The sequence below is a fragment of the Schistocerca serialis genome, chromosome 6, assembly GCF_023864345.2.
Source record: "Schistocerca serialis cubense isolate TAMUIC-IGC-003099 chromosome 6, iqSchSeri2.2, whole genome shotgun sequence".
Taxonomy (NCBI): domain Eukaryota; kingdom Metazoa; phylum Arthropoda; class Insecta; order Orthoptera; family Acrididae; genus Schistocerca; species Schistocerca serialis.
This window is the reverse complement of record NC_064643.1, coordinates 532,307,026-532,326,219: the sequence shown is the minus strand read 5'-3', so window position 1 is coordinate 532,326,219 and position 19,194 is coordinate 532,307,026. Positions and strand designations below refer to the sequence as shown.

The following is a 19,194-nucleotide window of genomic DNA, read 5'->3' as shown; positions in this document are numbered from 1 at the left end:
TTTGTCTGCAACCAGATACACTAACCCAGGACCTGATGAGATCCATTATACCATGCTTCATCTGTGCCCTGAAGCGAAAGGACAACTCCTTTCTTGTTTCAATCAGATCTGGTTTGAAGGACAGGTCCCCACAATTTGGAAGGAGGTAATGTTAATTTTATTCTGGAAACCAGGCAAGGACCCCAGCAGTGGAGTGTAGCCCTTACCAGTCATATGGGTAAGACACTTGAACGCATGATCAACTGCCGCCTCGTCTGACTGCTCAAATCCCGAGGTCACCTGAGCCACTCCCAGTGCGGTTTCAGGTGCTCCCATTTCACCCTTGACAACTTAATTCTACTGGAGACGGTAACACTGGAGTCCTCCTTACGCCAAAACCATTTGGTTTGTGTGTTTTTTGACTTTGAAAAAGCATATGACACTGCTTGGAGGTACAACATTGTTCACCAACTTCGAGAGTGGGGACTATGTGGATGCCTGCCACTTCTTATCCAATCCTTTCTCGAGCACCATCGTCTTCGATATCACGTTGGCAAATAATTGTCTGTGACTGCTATGTTCAAGAGAATGGAGCCCCTAAGGTAGTGTCATCAGTGTCACATTGTTTGCCATCGCTATCAATGGCATTTCCTCTGCAATCAGGAGCTCTGTCAAATGCTGTTTGTTTGTGGATGACTTTGCAATCTCCTACTCTTCCTCTGATTTTATAATGATGACAAGGCAGCTACGGCTGACCATTAGGAGGCTGGAAATTTGGGCCAAGACAACTGCTTTTCGGTTCTCACTTGAGAAGACGACATGTGTCAATTTTAACTGTTCGTTGAAGCTTTAACCAATCAGTGCTCACAACGGGGGGACAGTATTTTACGTTTTCAAGAAACCGCGCGCTTTTTGGGTTTGTTGTTTGTCTCGATAGTAACTTGTCTCTCATACTTGAAAGATCTATGAACAAAAGGCTTCCAGTCATTGAATATTTTGAAATGCCTCAGAGGAAAAACATGGGGAGCTGACAGGTCCTGCATCCTGCAGTTTTACAGGGTATTTGTTTGATCACATTTAAATTATGGCAGCGTGGTCTATGAATCAGCCCATACCTGCTACCTCTAGATGTTATATGCTGTCTACCGTGAGGGCATTTGGATATCAACTGGAACCTTTTGGACCAGCCCAGTTCTGAGTCTATGTGCAGAGGCTGGTGAACCACCACTCTGGATTTGGTGCTGTATCCTTTTGGCTCCACAGGCACTGAAAATACCTGTGTCACCTCAGTCATTGGCATTTAGTGCAGTGGTCCAACCCATCTTTGAATGGCTTTTCAGGAATTGGCCCTATGTGTCCAAGCCATTTGGAATACATTATAACCTGCTCTGCATGTGATGACAGCCTTCGTCCCCACCCATGAGATTGGCATACTGACTTTTTGTGAGGGCACTGACCATGATGATGAGTGCCCCTCACCTAAAATCATCATCATCATCATCATCATCATCATCATAATCATAATCATAATCATTGGTGTCCAGTAAGAGTTATGAGCTGGAAGTAGACAATTATGCATAATCTTGTTTGATTGACATAGTGTATACTGCCTCTCTTAATTTTTGTATTTGTGGAGCTTGTATGTTTTTCAGCACAGTAACTTATCTAGAGAGTATTTTCAGAATTAGGGAGTCTATGTGTGTGAATACCATTTACTCCTGTTGTATATATATTCCATCCTCTTGTCTGATTTTGGCTTTGGACCAACATTGCCAAAACTAAAAATGTCTGTTTTATTTTTTACTTATTTATTTCTAAAGAGCAGTATCACTGTAACATAATATATCCTGTGAAGTTATAAGTGGTTAACGATAAGCTGTGAAATGTGACACAGCATATGTTGGTGTATTGCATGTTCAGTATTGGTACTGGGTTCCCCAGCATGCCATGTTTTTTCAGCGCACTGCACATTGATGCATTGATGTACCTTTCTTTGAGTTTTCACTCTCAGTAATATTTGTAAGATGTGTCTCAATGTAGTGTAGTGGATCCTTGTCATCAGAGTGCCTTTCTTTGTTGGCTTTAGCTGATGAATGACAAAAGCTTCAGTAATTATTTGTATTACTAGGGACAAATTAAATTCTACTACTAGCTTTTTTCCCCTGCATCTAAAACATGCAGTTTCAGTATCTACCACAAAAAACTTTTTTTCACCAACCATTTCACAATATTCCACATTGATTTGACTGACCTCAGTAGCATGTCAGTACAGTCACATTGTAATCTGACACACATTCTGGTTTTGTGGTTGTTTCACCACTCTGTCAGGCTTTTCCATGTCAAACTTTCTGTGGTATTTCAGTGGTCAACATCCAGAACTCGCTTTTAGTGCAACACTTAATAGCAAGCAGTATATCAGTGGACACAAACTGGATCTCTCTTCATTTCATTTTGTCCTGTAATTTCGGCATGTTGTGCTTGTTCCTATGAACAGAGCTACATGCAGGTGTTCCATGACTGTGGAGTCCGAGAAACTGATCTGGACACAAATACCAAATGTCAGCATAAGATATGTCTCCTCATCCCTGTGTGCCCAAATTGTGGAAGTTGATATCTTCATTGTTGTGCCTGTGCACACAATAAAACCCAAGATGTAAGAAGTGTGATAGTTGCAGAGTACAAATGTTTTTATTACAAACCTTCTTTTGGATGGAATATACTTCTTGAAATGTGTTTGCTCTTTAAACAACCCAGTAGGCTTCTGTCAATGCAAATCTTTTAATATGAATGAAATGCAGCGTGGACTGTTGTAAATACTTTAGAACCAATTTTTCTAATATTTAATAACCCATTTTCTTTGTAACTGGCAGAACTGTTACTAAAGTGAAGCAGTGTCAAAACTAACATGATTTTGCTGAAAACTGGAATGTTCTAGAGTGTGTCTCCAGACTGATAGTCACTAATTTTTAGCTTTTTCATGCGAGCCACAAGCAGACAAGTCCCAATGAAGAACTACTGTTCCTGAAATCCCGTTTTCTTTCCACCTCGATAATTGACAATGTACTGATTGTCTTATGTTGCTTTCATGTATAAATGAAATCATTTGGTTTAATGTGCTGTAGATTTCATAGGATCTGTGATTCTTGCAATTTTCCTGGTATAAAGAGTATTCCATGAAGTTTCAGGATTGCGGTCAGATAATGTTCAGTTCTTGCCATTATATTTTGTCCGACAGCCATTCAGGTATCTTCAGGTGTGTGTTTTGCACTGGAGTTTTCTAGTTCACTTCGCTAACTTTATACCAAAAATTGAAGTGGAGAGACATGCTCAAATGCACCCACTACATGAGCGACCTCTGTAGAGTTTCACGCCCTCTTCGAATTTTGCTCCATTTGTGATGCATAGGCACGTGCATAATGATGATACTACATGCTTACTCTCTGTCAGAATGTGCACTAATGGAGCTAAAATTCGGATGTAAAAATTAATAAAATTAACTGTCACTAGACATGTCATTGGTAAATTCTGCATGCCTACAAAGACTTACACTGTTCTCGGATGATATGGGATTGCAGAGGACTGGAATCTACAGAGTACTTTGCCATTGTGGTGAAGCCTGTAGTCTGTGAGGCAAGTAATTGGTATTGACAGATCAGGCAGACAGACTCCAGTGTTGTCGAATGTGGCTTACGGCACTCCGCACTCAGTCTCTTCTTGTACGCATTCTCTAGTAGCAGAAATAAAAGCTTCGATAACATGCAGGTCATATTTGTATGCATGAATTTATTTACAGTTACTACCTGTAATATATAATCTCGAAAAAATTGGGAAGCGCTATTTAGTATCTAATATGCTGAAATATCACAAAATTATTTGTCAAACTTTGCAATATAAATGAAAACTATTTTTTCAGATCGTTATACATTCAGAGTTTTTGTTTCCGTTGTTAAATATTATCAATATTAATCAGTTCTACAATGACTAGATGATTAATTTGACAGTATATTAACAAGTATAATCTGAAGATGGTACTCACAATATTATGATGAATCAATGGCATGCTCACTCATTACATTCTTGAGTGTGTTGTAGTTATACTAATGGAAAAATACAACCATTACTGTCAGAATCTGATCTAAAATAGTCTTTTTCCGCACTACCCAAATTATCATTGCTCCCTCCCAGTTATATAATTAAATTTTCTATGCTTTCTTCCCCAATGCCTTTGTTTTTGGCTGCCTCTTTGATGACACTTGCAGTGCTGTTCACAATCTTTGTCCATGTCTCGCGTGTCGCTTGATAGCTGCTACAAGCAGAGTTTCAACTTTAGAGATAATGATTTTTTTATTGTTTACAGCAATGTAATTTTCTATTTTTGCCTTTAACCCTTTAATGGCATTGAAGTGACAGTGGTACAGAGGAAGCTGAACAGTTTCATGCTTGTGCTCTTCGGCAATCTCATCGACTACTTATGTAGGAAATTGCGGTTTCTATTGTATCACAATTCTCAGTAGTTCTGCGTTCTTCATATCTTTGTTGAAATCCACTTTTCGTTGTTTCAGCCACTGAATAGTATCTTCTTTTTTCGTTTCCAAAGTTAAGTGTCCTATTATGAACAGTGGAATGATACAGGGTATTGCCCATGATGATCACTGATGGACTTGTCAGATTCGACATAAGGGATGTTTCGAAACACTTTTGAAAAACCACACTTTTCGTCTTTTCGTGGTAATCACCTGTCTTTTTTTAATGAAATGTTAACAGGCAGTTTGGCACATAACTGTCCGTTGTACTTGCATGTGAAACAATAATTCACCTTCCTTTTCCAACAGACACTGCATTGCTCCGCTCTGGTGTTCCATCACTCCGGCCCCTATGTAATGAATCGCTGACATTAACCTACGTTTCATCTATGCACACTATATTTCCAAATCTCACGCCCACGATTCTGTGCAGAAATCTGCACTGCAGTGCAACCACATCTGCCCTTTCCCTCAATGTTTTGTGTCCGTTAAACACTGACCAGCTGAAGCCTATGTCTTTCAGCACTGTACGTAATGAGAATTTGCTTCGCAAAGATCATTGTTCAGAAGTGATGTGAGTAGAAAGGGCTGTTGCCTTCTCTAATAGTAGCCATTTGAATGACTACGAATGGGATCTTTCTGGAAAGCTGTCACTCGCTCCTTCCTTGGCTGTTTCTTTCCTGGGGTATGCAGCCTTGCTGTGCCACTCTCGCCACGGTCTATGCTGTACTGTTCTTTCCGTATTGTAACAACAGTATTCTTGCGTATTCTCAATGCTGCTGCTGCAGACCTCTTAACAGCTGAACAACAGGAAATAAGGCTCACCTTTTTTCTTTTTGTTTTCAAAGTAGTTCCTAACTGAACACAGATTTGCAGACCTGGCTGTGTAGCACACTTTCCTTCCTCCGTTTCACTTCATGTGTTGGGCTGGCACTACTCATCTCGCTGGGCACTGTTTAAAAGGAAACAGAAGTAAATAAACACTAACAACAACAAATACAAAATAAACTAAGAACTTACCTATTAACACAAAGGACGACCAGTTGCACGTGAGACACTTACTAGTATGCTTCCAACACGTGTGTGTCAGTTTTGCAGAAAGGCAATTTAGATCTTGCTCTCTGCTCGAGATTGCAGTTTTTCATTGGCTGGCTATCTGCGGTCGCTAGACAACAGGACGACGTTACTGAGCTGTCAATACCAAAGACTCATCTCCCAGTCTATATGTTGGTCAGACAATAGGCACAGTGCATGAAAGAGGTGTAGAACATGATTGCCACACTCACCTTTTGAAACCCAGTAAGTCAGTCATAACTGAACATCGTCAGGACATTGCATGTATTATTGTACCTTGGAAATCTTGATCCTTCTGGGATTCAGAATCAGTGGAAATAAGTTTAGTGAAAGATGGGACCTGGTGATATCTTTAATCTTTTTAGGAAGAAAACATTTTATGACCAATGACACATTAGAGCGCTAATTTTGATATCTGAATTTTAACTCTGCAATTGCGCACCCTAACAAAGAGCGCACATGTATCACCATTACATATGCACCTGCACACTATAGATGGAGCAATATTCATAGAAGGCACAAAACTCGACAGAGTCAGAGAGTCACTCATGTAGCATCTCTGCATCAGTTTTTGGTATAAAGTTAGCGATGTGAACCAGCAGCCTACAGTGCAAAATAGTCACTTGAAGATAGGTGAATAGTTGTTAGTCAAAGTATCATGGCAAGAAGTCTACATTATCCGGCTGCTGTCCCAGAACTTCATGGCATACTCCTTAAGATATGTTACAAATTGGAGACACTGATAGGATCCACATTTGTGTTCTAAGGCTGAATCGTCACACATGCACACTGGATGAAAATCACTTTACTTTCAGTCAAATGTGTCACTAAACCATGCTCTTTTCCCGAACATTTCACACTCGCTTTCAGACACAGTAGATGGATCCTGAAGAATTTTAATTTCTCTTAGAATTAGATGGATACCAGCTTACGTACATGGCTGACAACTGGTACTTGGAGATTCTGTCGAAGAAACATCACAATTGGAGAAGTTCATTCTCCCTGCTGCTTCTAGTGATAAATTACAAAATGTATTCCTCTGTAAAAGGTCGATCTTGTACCATTTTCTTCCCAAAAACAATAAGATGGAAACAGCAATACCAGACCACAGCTGCAAACACGCATAGGGATCCCAATTGAGCTGTATAACATAAGCACTTTCTGAAGTGCTCAGGGGGATGAGGGAAGTTGACACGCCTCTGCGTGTTAACGTATCCATTGCACAAAGATACTTAAGGAATCATGACTACATCTAGAGCTGTCAAAAATTTAATGAAGTGCTATTACTGTTGATAACCAGAGAATATTTCATCAATGAATTAATTGAAGCACATATTCAAAATAAACATTCTAAATGAAATATTATTTTTCGGTACATTGTTTATCTGTTCCATGACTAATTGCAAATACTGTAATAGATTTTAAGAGAGAAGTTTTTTGTGGACTTACTTTCCAAATATCTCATTTTCTCTTTTTCTGCGTGAGACTTATGGAGTTTGTTTTTTTCATAACAGCATCGTCTGTTATGTACAGTATAACAAATGTAACGGGACCATTTCAAATTGGCCATAAAATTACAATTAATATGCCATCAAAACAAGAAAAATCTTCAAAGACATCGCCCAGGAGGATACCTAAGGCTGTAGAAGGTAAATGTGGTAATTATTTGTATACTTATATGTATCATAATGTGAAAAACTTTAGTGTGTGTTCATGTTTTACTGTATCTCCAGTACTATTGAAGGGGTGGAGCAATGAAAAAGAAAGAAAACTGCACACCACAAAAAATTAAAAAATTAAATTAATGTAGATGCTAAAGTGGTGATATATCTAATAATTATATAACATGTGAAACAAAAACGCATGTCCGCGCATGCGCGCGCGCACGAATACGAACACACACCAGTGCCATGGGCTTTATGATCAGTTGCTTGCATAGACAAGATGTGGCATGGCTACTGGGAAAGTGGTGACTGTGTGACTGTGTGACTGTGTGACTGTGTGACTGTGTGTGTGTGTGTGTGTGTGTGTGTGTGTGTGTGTGTGTCAAAATTAGGATAATAATGAAAAATTGGTGTGGGGGAGGGGGCAGCAACATCTGTTTGACGAATTGAAGCACATGCCTCATCAGGATTAATCCTGCTAATGGGTGAGCATCATGTAATGCACAATGTTGAGTGTGAGATTGTCTTACTTTTTTTGCTCAGTTGTAAGAAACGCTGCCTTAGACTGGATTCACAATGCGCACAGCAGGATTTGATGCCAAGTTTAATTCGCAAACACACTTGTAAGAATGAAAAGAACATTAGCTCTTCTTAAAAGACAGCTTTTTTTCTCTCCTTGAACCAAGAAAGGATCACACTTGCTCAGGTACGAGCAGCTAATGTACCATCTTCTTTCTGATTTGGTTGCTCTTATCGGCTTGCTTGCCTCAGCGATACAGATAGCCGTACCGTAGGTGCAACCACAACGGAGGGGTATCTGTTGAGAGGCCAGACAAACGTGTGGTTCCTGAAGAGGGGCAGCAGCCTTTTCAGTAGTTGCAAGGGCAACAGTCTGGATGATTGACTGATCTGGCCTTGTAACAATAACCAAAACGGCCTTGCTGTGCTGGTACTGCGAACGGCTGAAAGCAAGGGGAAACTACAGCCGTAATTTTTCCCGAGGGCATGCAGCTTTAAAAAAGAGCTGCATCAAACCAGTCTCAGGACTGAAGACCACAACAACAACATATCTCAAAACAGATAAACTGTCGACTGCCTTAGACAGAACAACGAAGTAACTTTGAAGTCTTTCTTCAGTCAGGTGTGAGGTCTGAGAGGGTATGTTTATAACATTACCTCAGTGAATGAGAAGTTTATTAAAATTGTCACTCGTCTGCAGAAAACGCTACGCATACTGGTTAACGTAGATGCTTCTGAAAGGGATATATTGGTTGCCATCCAATGGTAATTCCTTGTAGTGCATTTAGCATTTTGTGTACTTGGTGTTGTCGACATTCTGTAAACTCACTGGCAGGTGTTAGAGTTGAAACATGCCTATACTAAATGCACACACAAAAACAATACAGTACAACCCTGCTTTTACCTTCCCGGAATTAATGTTTTCCCCGCCGTTTATGACGTTTTTTGTTGGTCCTGTCAAATTTCCTATGCCCAAAATGTTAATTTGCACCTGATTTTGCACCAACATATTGTCATGACGAACACTAACTTCACTTAACGAAGGTTTATTCAGCACTTGCACATACAAGAGTGCGAAGTGAACTGCCTCCGGCCAGAACACATGCAGTATATATACAGCTACAGAACATTCCAGTACAATGATTTTTGCCATTTGTGGATACTTCTAGAATATACTCAAACTGAATATAGAAATTAAAATTGTACAGTCCATGTGAGTTTTGAGCTCACAACCATCCATGCAACAGTTTAATATCATAACCACTACACGACACTGCTTCTCAGCTTCTTCTGCGACATTGCTCCCTCCGTAAGAGAACAGCACCTCTGTGTTATGTCCCCCTAGTCCGGGAACAAATCATCAGTCCTGCATACTCTGATTCTCGATGACTGATGCTCACCCTGCTGGTGAGCTTAGAACTTCTTTTGCCGCTACCCTCTTCGTCACCTTTCCGCTTGTTGCTTGTCGCTGGAGGTTCAAATTTACCGTGGGTTGCAGGTCATCTGGGAAGAACCCATGAATTTTTTCATCCGGGAAAAAGCCGGGAATTTTTTTAGAGTTCTACATCTACATCTACATCTACATTTATACTCCGCAAGCCACCCAACGGTGTGTGGCGGAGGGCACTTTACGTGCCACTGTCATTACCTCCCTTTCCCGTTCCAGTCGCGTATGGTTCGGGGGAAGAACGACTGTCTGAAAGCCTCCGTACGCGCTCTAATCTCTCTAATTTTACATTCGTGATCTCCTCGGAAGGTATAAGTAGGGGGAAGCAATATATTCGATACCTCATCCAGAAACGCACCCTCTCGAAACCTGGACAGCAAGCTACACCGCGATGCAGAGCGCCTCTCTTGCAGAGTCTGCCACTTGAGTTTATTAAACATCTCCGTAACGCCATCACGGTTACCAAATAACCCTGTGACGAAATGCGCCGCTCTTCTTTGGATCTTCTCTATCTCCTCCGTCAGACCGATCTGGTACGGATCCCACCACTGATGAGCAATACTCAAGTATAGGTCGAACGAGTGTTTTGTAAGCCACCTCCTTTGTTGATGGACTACATTTTCTAAGCACTCTCCCAATGAATCTCAACCTGGTACCCGCCTTACCAACAATTAATTTTATATGATCATTCCACTTCAAATCGTTCCGCACGCATACTCCCAGATATTTTACGGAAGTAACTGCTACCAGTGTTTGTTCCGCTATCATATAATCATACAATAAAGGATCCTTCTTTCTATGTATTCGCAATGCATTACATTTGTCTATGTTAAGGGTCAGTTGCCACTCCCTGCACCAAGTGCCTATCCGCTGCAGATCTTCCTGCATTTCGCTACAATTTTCTAATGCTGCAACTTCTCTGTATACTACAGCATCATCCGCGAAAAGCCGCATGGAACTTCCGGGAGTTTTTCATTGTTTTAGTTAAATTTTTGTAATTTTGACTGGTAAGAACCGATACTCTAACAAAGGATATTACTGTATCCCACTACTGCAGAATAATACTTATGTAATAAAACATGAACGAGAGAGGAGAAGAAGAAAAAAAAAAAAACTTAAATTGCAAAGGAAATGTGCCATATACGACGAGGACACACAGTGCTCAGGCAAGCGTCTGCCAACAGCAAAATGTGTCAAAGGCTTTAGGAAGACTATGCAGTACTTCATAACAACAAATTGCCTCCAGTGAGTGTGAATACACAACTGTTTACCTGCTTACATTACATTCATTTTAGCAGTTATGAGCGGGCTCATGCACATGCGCAGTTGAATTGCGTTTGAGTAGTAGATTCTCCCGCTTCTGGTTACAGGAATGTGGCCATTGGCCCTGCAAGCAGTTGCAGCAAGTAGCTAGATGCTACCGGGAAAAGGGGGTGCCAAATTCATATTCTTGAGGAAAAAACTTGTTTCACAAAGCGCCTAGCATCCAGTGCACGTTTGTCTCTCGATTATTCATATGATTTTGAAACGCTTCCCTGTTGGTTTTTGAACATTTTTGAACACATTTTAAGTTCATTTCTGAATGAACCATAAGTTGATTTTTTAATGTGTGCATAGTGTACTTGATGTCTCTGTCAGGAGAATCCTCGTCGCATCTAGAAATGTGTAATTTCTTGCTTATCTCTTGTTTTTATTGGATTTATGTATCTTATATTTAATTTTATGTCACACAAAACAGCAAGTTATTAGCTAATAGGCAACGAAGAGTGCAAATGTTTGTGAAGAGTTCTTGTTCTCCCGATTACAAACAATCCCGTCCGCTGTTAATTGCGAGGTGTTCTTTTTTTTAAAAAAAGAGGGGCAGGCTGTCAGACTGGCAGACTGGGAGCAGGAGAGACACCACTGGAAATTTCAATTTCCACTGTCCTGAATATAGTTTGATGGCATCAGTTACGAAATATACACGTTTCAATTCCACAGAGCGAAATACAGTGACGTGCGGTAGAAGAATGCTTTATGAAGAGGCGTGGCACTACACTTTGGCATACTTAAAACCAAATAATATGTCTTACATTTCCTCGAATACACGTTCTATGTTTCAGCCTTTTCAGAAAGATGTGCACTACAAGATGAACATACTTTTGAAATTTTTTTTTTTTTTTTTTTTTTTTTTTATAATAATCCGTTTTTTGCAAATTCCATAGATCCGGGGCTGATGCGCAGAGCAATCTGAGTTACAGTGGGTAGTCTCGACATGACCCGTGTTTAAATTTAGTGAGTTTGCTGTTTCCCATTCATTTACTCTGATGTTAAATTTAAAAAAAAAAGTGAATTTCTGTGGCCGGGAGCTATCAAGTGAATTAAAATACATTCACATAATTACGGAAGGCTAAAATATGTCATTAGTTTCAGATTTTATTTCCACCTTTCTGACAGTCAAGCATTAATCGCCTTGCAGAACAATGAAGTTATTTTTGTGTGTTTGATAAAGAAATTTGACTTTTATTAACCTTTTCCACAGAGGCAGTCAATGTATTTGAAACAAATCTTTTATTCCACAGTACTGGCTAGTTTCAACTGTTTGCTGCATTTCAAGTGCACATTTTCATTTTGTAGCATGTATTGCATTATGCCATAATAAAGAACCAAACATGATGTAATACAGTACTGGTGCTCCAATAAAACTTACATCCCGAAAACCACACTGAAAAGCCATATACGACGACGACACACAGTGCTCAGGCAAGCGTCTGCCAACAGCAAAATGTGTCAAAGGCTTTAGGAAGACTATGCAGTACTTCATAACAACAAATTGCCTCCAGTGAGTGTGAATACACAACTGTTTACCTGCTTACATTACATTCATTTTAGCAGTTATGAGCGGGCTCATGCACATGCGCAGTTGAATTGCGTTTGAGTAGTAGATTCTCCCGCTTCTGGTTACAGGAATGTGGCCATTGGCCCTGCAAGCAGTTGCAGCAAGTAGCTAGATGCTACCGGGAAAAGGGGGTGCCAAATTCATATTCTTGAGGAATTCTTGGGAATCTGGACGTATGAATGTGCACTTAAAGTATGCACTTTAAATGTGCACATTTTAATATGGTTCATGAAATTCCGATGCTCTGGGGGTATCCTGTGATGTCTTGTTTCTTTTATGAAATAATGTATGATCTTTCAATGTTTTACATGTACGTACATACGGGCTTCCTACGTCATGATAACTGCGCAAGTGCGGTGTCGCCTGTTGTCTGTGCTCTCTGGCAACTGCTGAAATGAACCTATTTCTAACAGGTTGCGGGAAAATATTGCAAATGGTGGCTTAAAAAGCGTTACTTTCATAGTAAATATCCTTTCACATAAGTTGAACTATGTGCAAGAATGTACCATAAAAATCACAGAGCGTTTGACTCTCATTTAAAAATCAACTCTTTGATAACGAGCCATTTAGAAGAATTTCGAACCCTGAGGATCAGACATTTATGTCATTATTAAAAATTTTACTGGCACATTTGTGTGATATATCTTAAAGTGTAACACGCGCAAAAAAGATCGAAATTAATGCGAAAGCTTAGCTTCTCTTGCAGCTTATTAATCTTAGAAACCAATATTATATGTGAAAGCTTTGCTTTTCTTGTAGCAGCACTATGTATATTAATTTAAACTATTAACTTTCCATGTTTGGGTGTTCGTGCTATTTAACAGTGATGTTGCTGTTGGCTAACTACATCACGTGTCCTATGCTCTGAATATCCGCTGTCTTCGGTTGGCGAGATCACATGACATGAGCTATGACTGGCTTACAAAAGTGCATCGCAATCTCGATTTCAATGATTCGGAAAGTAACCTGCAGTGTTTGGTGGAATTCCAATGTATACTTTCGTAATTCGAAAATACGAAGCGTATGTGTTGCTGCACATCAAAGATATTTCCAAAACGTGTCTTTTTCCCTGAGTTTCGTTTTCTAAAGTGCCGGGAAAGTTTACGCCCTTGTGTAAAACCATAACCATTCAAAGGATTGATAAGGGAAAATATACTGTCACTTAACATGGAAAAAGCATGTTTTCACCTGGGAGAAAATGTATTTTTAACCGGTAAATCGGGGAAAAACCTGGGAATTTTTTTTTTCCGTGTCCACGTGTACACCCTGTGATGGTGTCCAGCAGCACACTACTAATGCTGTTCTTGAACAGTATGGGTATGTTTTACCTACTCATTTGTATTAACTTGCAATTTTCTACATTTAGAGCTAGCTGCCATACATCACACCAACCAGAAACTTTGTCTAGATTATCACGTTATCCTCCTACAATCCACTCAACACCACTACCTTCCCATACACCACAGCATCATCAGCAAACAGCCACTGACTGCTGCTTACTCTGTCCACCATATAATTTACGTATATGACAATAACAGCAGCTCTGTTACACTTCTCTGGAGACACCTGACAATACCCTTGCCTCTGATGAACACTCACTGTCGAGGAAAAAATACTGAGTCCTGTTGGTTACTGGTTTTATGAGTTTTAGAAATTGTGTACAATTTTTGTGCCCAAGGTGTGAGGAGCTAGACAGACTTCAGTATGTAGTTTTGGAAAGAGATTTGAGAAGAGACTGAAGCTCATGGTAAGACTTTTGAAGTTGAGTCACTCCAGTAGGGCATTTAAGTGGTGCATTGGAGAGCTGCTGGAGGTCCTCCACAAGATCACTGTGGTTCATAATAACAGTGATGGAGTTACTGTGTACAGAGAGAGAAAAGGATTAGTTTTGGGGTGGTTAGTACTAGATGAGTGGGGTGCAGAAGAATGAGTAGCAGCAGAGAATAGTTCTCAAAATAATACCTCTCCCACCCACCCCAAAATGGATTTTGACCACCTGTAGTCTCCTTATCTTTCCTTAGGCCACTCTTGCACATAATCCCCCCCCTCCCCCTTTCCACTTCCGTCATATGTCTCGTATCTGTATGGAAGACTAACTTGCAACATCTATCGCATACATTCTCCCATCACCTCCTGTTTTAGCCCAGCTTCAAGCATCCCATACACCATAAAGTGTGGAGCCCACTTTGAAAATGGCAACGTCGTGTACTACACTGCACAGCTATCTGTGTAGGTACAACTATGAGAAAATTATCTACCTGGATTAACATTACTCAAGATTACACATTTGTGGAGCATACTGCACAACATAACAGTTTTGACTTAAACAGCCACTCCATTACTCGTGCTGTATTAATTCTAATCTCAGCACCAACTTCAATGAATTAGGCAGGTGAACACACTCCCTGCAAAAGAGCCATTATTCCCACAACACATCCTGGATGTCTCAGGTAGTCTGTCAAGCATTTGTTTCAACCCCCTCTCCTGTTTTCAACCCATTCCATTGACCTGCTCCCAAACCAACTTATCAGTGCACTTCTTACTCCACCCTAAACCCCTCTACCCGCCCTTTGGTTCCTGCTGCATTGGATCACTCACCTTTCTGCTCCATTCACCATTCCACATCTCTTCCATTTCATTCACCTCAGTCAAGATCACTTCTTGCCCCAGTCAGATGACAGCGTTGTCTTAGGAAACAACACTGTACGTTTGGGAGAAAGGGGGGGGGGGGGGGGGGGAGAGGAGAGGAGATCATGAAGCAATGTTTCAGCCTTCCTAAAAGGCTGATGCCTGTCCACAACTAAGCACATCTTCTATATTCTAGTTTAAATTTATCCTTATATACATATAACAGTAAATCCTGGCTTGCCTGTCAGTGCATACTGGCTTTTGTTTTGTTATTTAACTGTTGAACAGTACTTTTCACAGTAAGTTTTTAGAACCAGTATTGTATTCTTTGGTGTAGATGTCTGAAGAGTGCTGATAAGTGCATGTAGAATATCCTAATCCCACAATTAGAATCACTGTAGAAAATATGTAATTTTGAAACATTTCAGTTATAATATGTGCAGGGAGGAAACTTCCAGTGTGAATGAGTGTGATACTTAGGATCATGTTAGAATGTAATGGTAGGCAGGATGCCGGTAATAAGTGTGTGTGAACAATTTTTGAATTGGCAGTAGGTCACAAGATATTGGCAAAAAATTGCAATAATGTGAGAAGCACCCTCATACTGTGTAGAATGCATAGTTATTAAAATATCTTATGTTTTTAATAATTTGTGTTACTGTTGACTTTAAAATAACAATTTTTCTTCTGTGAAATGATCTCAGCGTGATGGATTCTTGCAAAGTGCAGAATCAAGTTTGCCATATTTGCTACCACAGGAGTAAAACCTTTATACTAAAAACAATGGTTAAAACTTCTATGTCTCACAAGATTTCTGACATTTACTTGGTTTCCATCTGGGTTTGACTTCAGACTAGCGGTTGTAGGAGATTCCACAGGCTAGGCTTGTAACCCAAAGTTCTTGTATTTTAGTTCACAAAATAGATGTAGTTACAGGTATTCAGAGGTATTATGAGGAAAATGGAGGCCTAACTGTCTGTGTGTGTCTGTATCCAATGACTGACTAAAAGCTTTCATTTGAGCACATCACAAATGGTGATGGGTAAATAGGATTATTTTATTTGTATGTTTTCATGAAGATGAAAACTCGGATGTATCTATTTATGAGAAACCCGTTGTTGTTCGATAATCATTCAGTAGTCTGATAAAAGGAGACCATGTACTTTGACACGACCTGGGACCTTAGATTCGAACATCATTTACTGCATTAGGTATGTGGAAGGTTACAGTGTCAGAATGCCTAACGTGTGTTAAAAAATTCTGGACTAACATTTATTTTAGGTATATTGTAAAATTGTAGAGCTATGTTCTATTTTTGTTTACTACTTAAACAGAATCTGCACTTCATGTGTATACTATTTTCTGTTGTTGCAGGTGCTGCCTATAGTGAAATTTTTTTTTTACCAGTCTTATCCCTTGCATTCCAATATCATACGAAACCTTTTTTGCACTTTAAAGATAGACCACAACTCTCAAACAACTAGGCAATGTGCTTTACCTTGAATTGGTTCCATATTTGAATAACTCTGGCTGCAAAGATAAAGCATTTCTGGTGTAAATTTTAGCTACTATGTAATGTAGAAAGACAGACAAGAAGAAGATACAGGCTTTTAAGATTATTCAAAGATATGGACACTTTACTATAAACATTACATATTTTATGTTATCATTTGCCTATCATATCAAAACAACTTGAAATACAGGTAACAGAAAAAAAATTGTGCATTAAAAAGTGATATGATTTGCAGATACCTTTAAGAGCACAGAGACAGTCAAAGAAGAAGATCTGGATACAGTGGCTCCACATGTTGGCAGTGCGTGGAGGAGAGTTGGCAGACTGCTGAATTTCAGTGATGGTGAACTAGATCAGTTCAAGATAGATTATAAAACTGAAAGTGGCATGAAAGAGGTAAATAGAGTCCATAAATGTAAGCTTATCTTAAGTCATTTTTTATGGTATAGATGAACATGTTTGCATGAAATGAAAATGTTGGCTTGGTTGCCAAGACAGTGTAGTGGGAAATAAGAGCAACCCCACTGAAATGTGAAAGTTATGAATTAATTTTGTTTTGCTGTTGACGAGGTCATTTATTGTCTCATAAATAGATAGCCAAAGAAGGTGTTACCATTTCCAAAACCTTCAGCCATGGCTAATTCACTCTTAAGAATATTACATCTCATTGCAGATGTTATCAAGTTAATGTGGTTAAGCAGTAAATCTTGTCTCAGGAGTTACCTTTTTTATAGCAGAGTCCTCAAATTTCATCTGTGCTAGCTAGTCAATAATTGAACACTCTCTGCCAGGAAAGTAGACTGTAATAAGATTTATATCACAAGTACATTTTGTTAGCCAGTCTGAGGTGTACTTTCAGAAAAGTTTACTAACTACAGCATCCAGTGTGAATCAAAATGCAGTGAGAGAGGCACAATTGTTGATGACCATCCATTAATTCACATCATTTGCAAGATTTCAGACAAATTTAAGACATCACCTTAAAAATGTGGTACAGTGTAAATATATTACAGATACATACTTCATCTCTCAGATACATTTTCAATGTGATCAGCCATCTGAGCATTTTGCTGAATTAGCAAACTTTGTTGGAAGCCACAGCCTATGCCACTTGGATTCCATGTGAAAACTAATGTGAAAAAATCATGAATTACCAAATTGAAAATATTCCCTTTATATCACCACTGGATTTCATAACTTTGGAAGAGTGTAATGTTACTGGTATTGTCATTTGCTTGCCCTGGCCTCCTTTTCCCATCCCCTAAATATAAGAAAATTATTTATCTGTATCAAATTGTTGCCCCACCGACTGGATATTCAGTTGTAAAGACAAACTTAAGTTTCTTGTGTGTCAATATGTACATACGTATACGTAATTTAATTTTATGATGTGTCTGTCTTAGCCATACGCAAAATAAATGTTGTCCCAGTCAAGTCCAGGTCATCTTTTACCAACTGCATCATTTCTGTGCTATGAATAACTCATACTCCTACCTCACAGTAATCCTTGATGTTCAATCATTTTGAACACTGTTCCTTCTTGTTTTGTTCTTAGCAACTGCAATGGCAAATAATCTTAGGCAGATGTAGTTTCCTGGCATCTTGCTGATTGTTGCAATATCAACTTTATATCTCCAATGTCAGTTTTCCTTTCAGGCTTTTTCTTCCAAATATTCAGTTTTGCCAAGAAGTAAAAGGCACACTGCCATTATGTAACAGCTTTTAACCTATTGAATAAATGTGTGCACAGTGGATTTAACAGAGTACATCATGCTAGCAGAAACTCTTGGCCTGGATACAAAAATTTGCTTTGAGGGATGTGTGCACACCTTTCTTATGTACAATACATTCCTCCTCCTCCTCCTCCTCCTCCTCCTCCCACCACCACCACCACCACCACCACCACCACCACCACCACCAACAACAACAACAAAGTCACAAATTTTTGAATACGTCTCTATAACACAAAATTTCATCTTTTGTCTTCCAGGTTATATATCAGATGTTACTTGCTTGGAAAAGAGAAATGAGTAGTAATGCAACGCGCGGCATTCTGTGCAGAACTTTGTGGTCTGCACATGAGTATGATGCAGCAGAAAAACTAGTTCCGGACATAAATTGAAAGTATCCTGCACTGTTCCAAAGGTTGAAAAGAAGAGTATGTTTGTGAATGAATGTGCAAGAAGATGAATATTTTTATTGTCCACTTTTATGTGTGGTGTATGTGTTTGTACAGTCAACTTAATTTTTGTACTAAACATAGTTAATTTGATTTGTATTATAACCAAATATCAAAATAAAATATCAAAAATTTTTTAAATATATTTTAATGTTCTTCCATCACCAATTGCAGGAATAAAATCTTCGGCAATGTAACTGAAAATTTTGCAAGTTATTTAATAAAATCAGTTAAGTCTGAGGACTCAGTAGCCTAATCAAACTAGAATTCTGGAGAAAGTTGCTATACAGACTTCTTGTCAATTTACTTGCTCACTTGGCATTGTGTTAGGCTTAAGGAAGAAAAGTGGAATGTCTTTGTTGGAGATACATTATGTCGATGTAATTCAATGGACAAAATTTTCAACATTGTTAGTTTTACTTGTGGATGTTCTTTGGCTTTGAATTTTAGTGAAAATTCCACTATTTCAACAGAGATCCTGCCTGTCATGATTCGGTGCTGATGCTGTCTGTGGTGAGACATCTCAGGTGCATGGTAATTTCATAGTGAGATGTGGTTTTTGCAGAAACTTGGGTCATAGACATATGCCAATGAAAGGTGACACAAACAGGTCATCAGGTTGGATGCCGAATTTGATACCACTAAACACCTTCGAACTTCCCTGGTCGTGTTGAGTTTGTAGGCAGTTTGGTTTTAGTACAGCCTCTGTCAGACCCCAGTCCTCAGTGTACCCAGTACAGTGTCACTTATCAGTTTTTCAGTTGTGTGGACGTAGATGACATCTTCAATT

General features: G+C 39.3%; 1 protein-coding gene across 1 annotated transcript in view; it reads left to right on the top strand.

Moving 5' to 3' along the window:
• The window catches only part of LOC126484434 (uncharacterized), a 40,296-nt gene extending 21,751 nt beyond the window's left edge, over positions 1 to 18,545 (top strand). The window contains exons 3-5 of the mRNA XM_050107951.1: positions 7,091 to 7,225; positions 16,461 to 16,621; positions 18,216 to 18,545. Coding sequence (XP_049963908.1) covers positions 7,091 to 7,225; positions 16,461 to 16,621; positions 18,216 to 18,347 — 428 coding nt within the window. The 3' untranslated portion in view covers positions 18,348 to 18,545. The remainder of the gene's footprint in view (positions 1 to 7,090; positions 7,226 to 16,460; positions 16,622 to 18,215) is intronic.
• Positions 18,546 to 19,194: the final 649 nt, after the last annotated feature.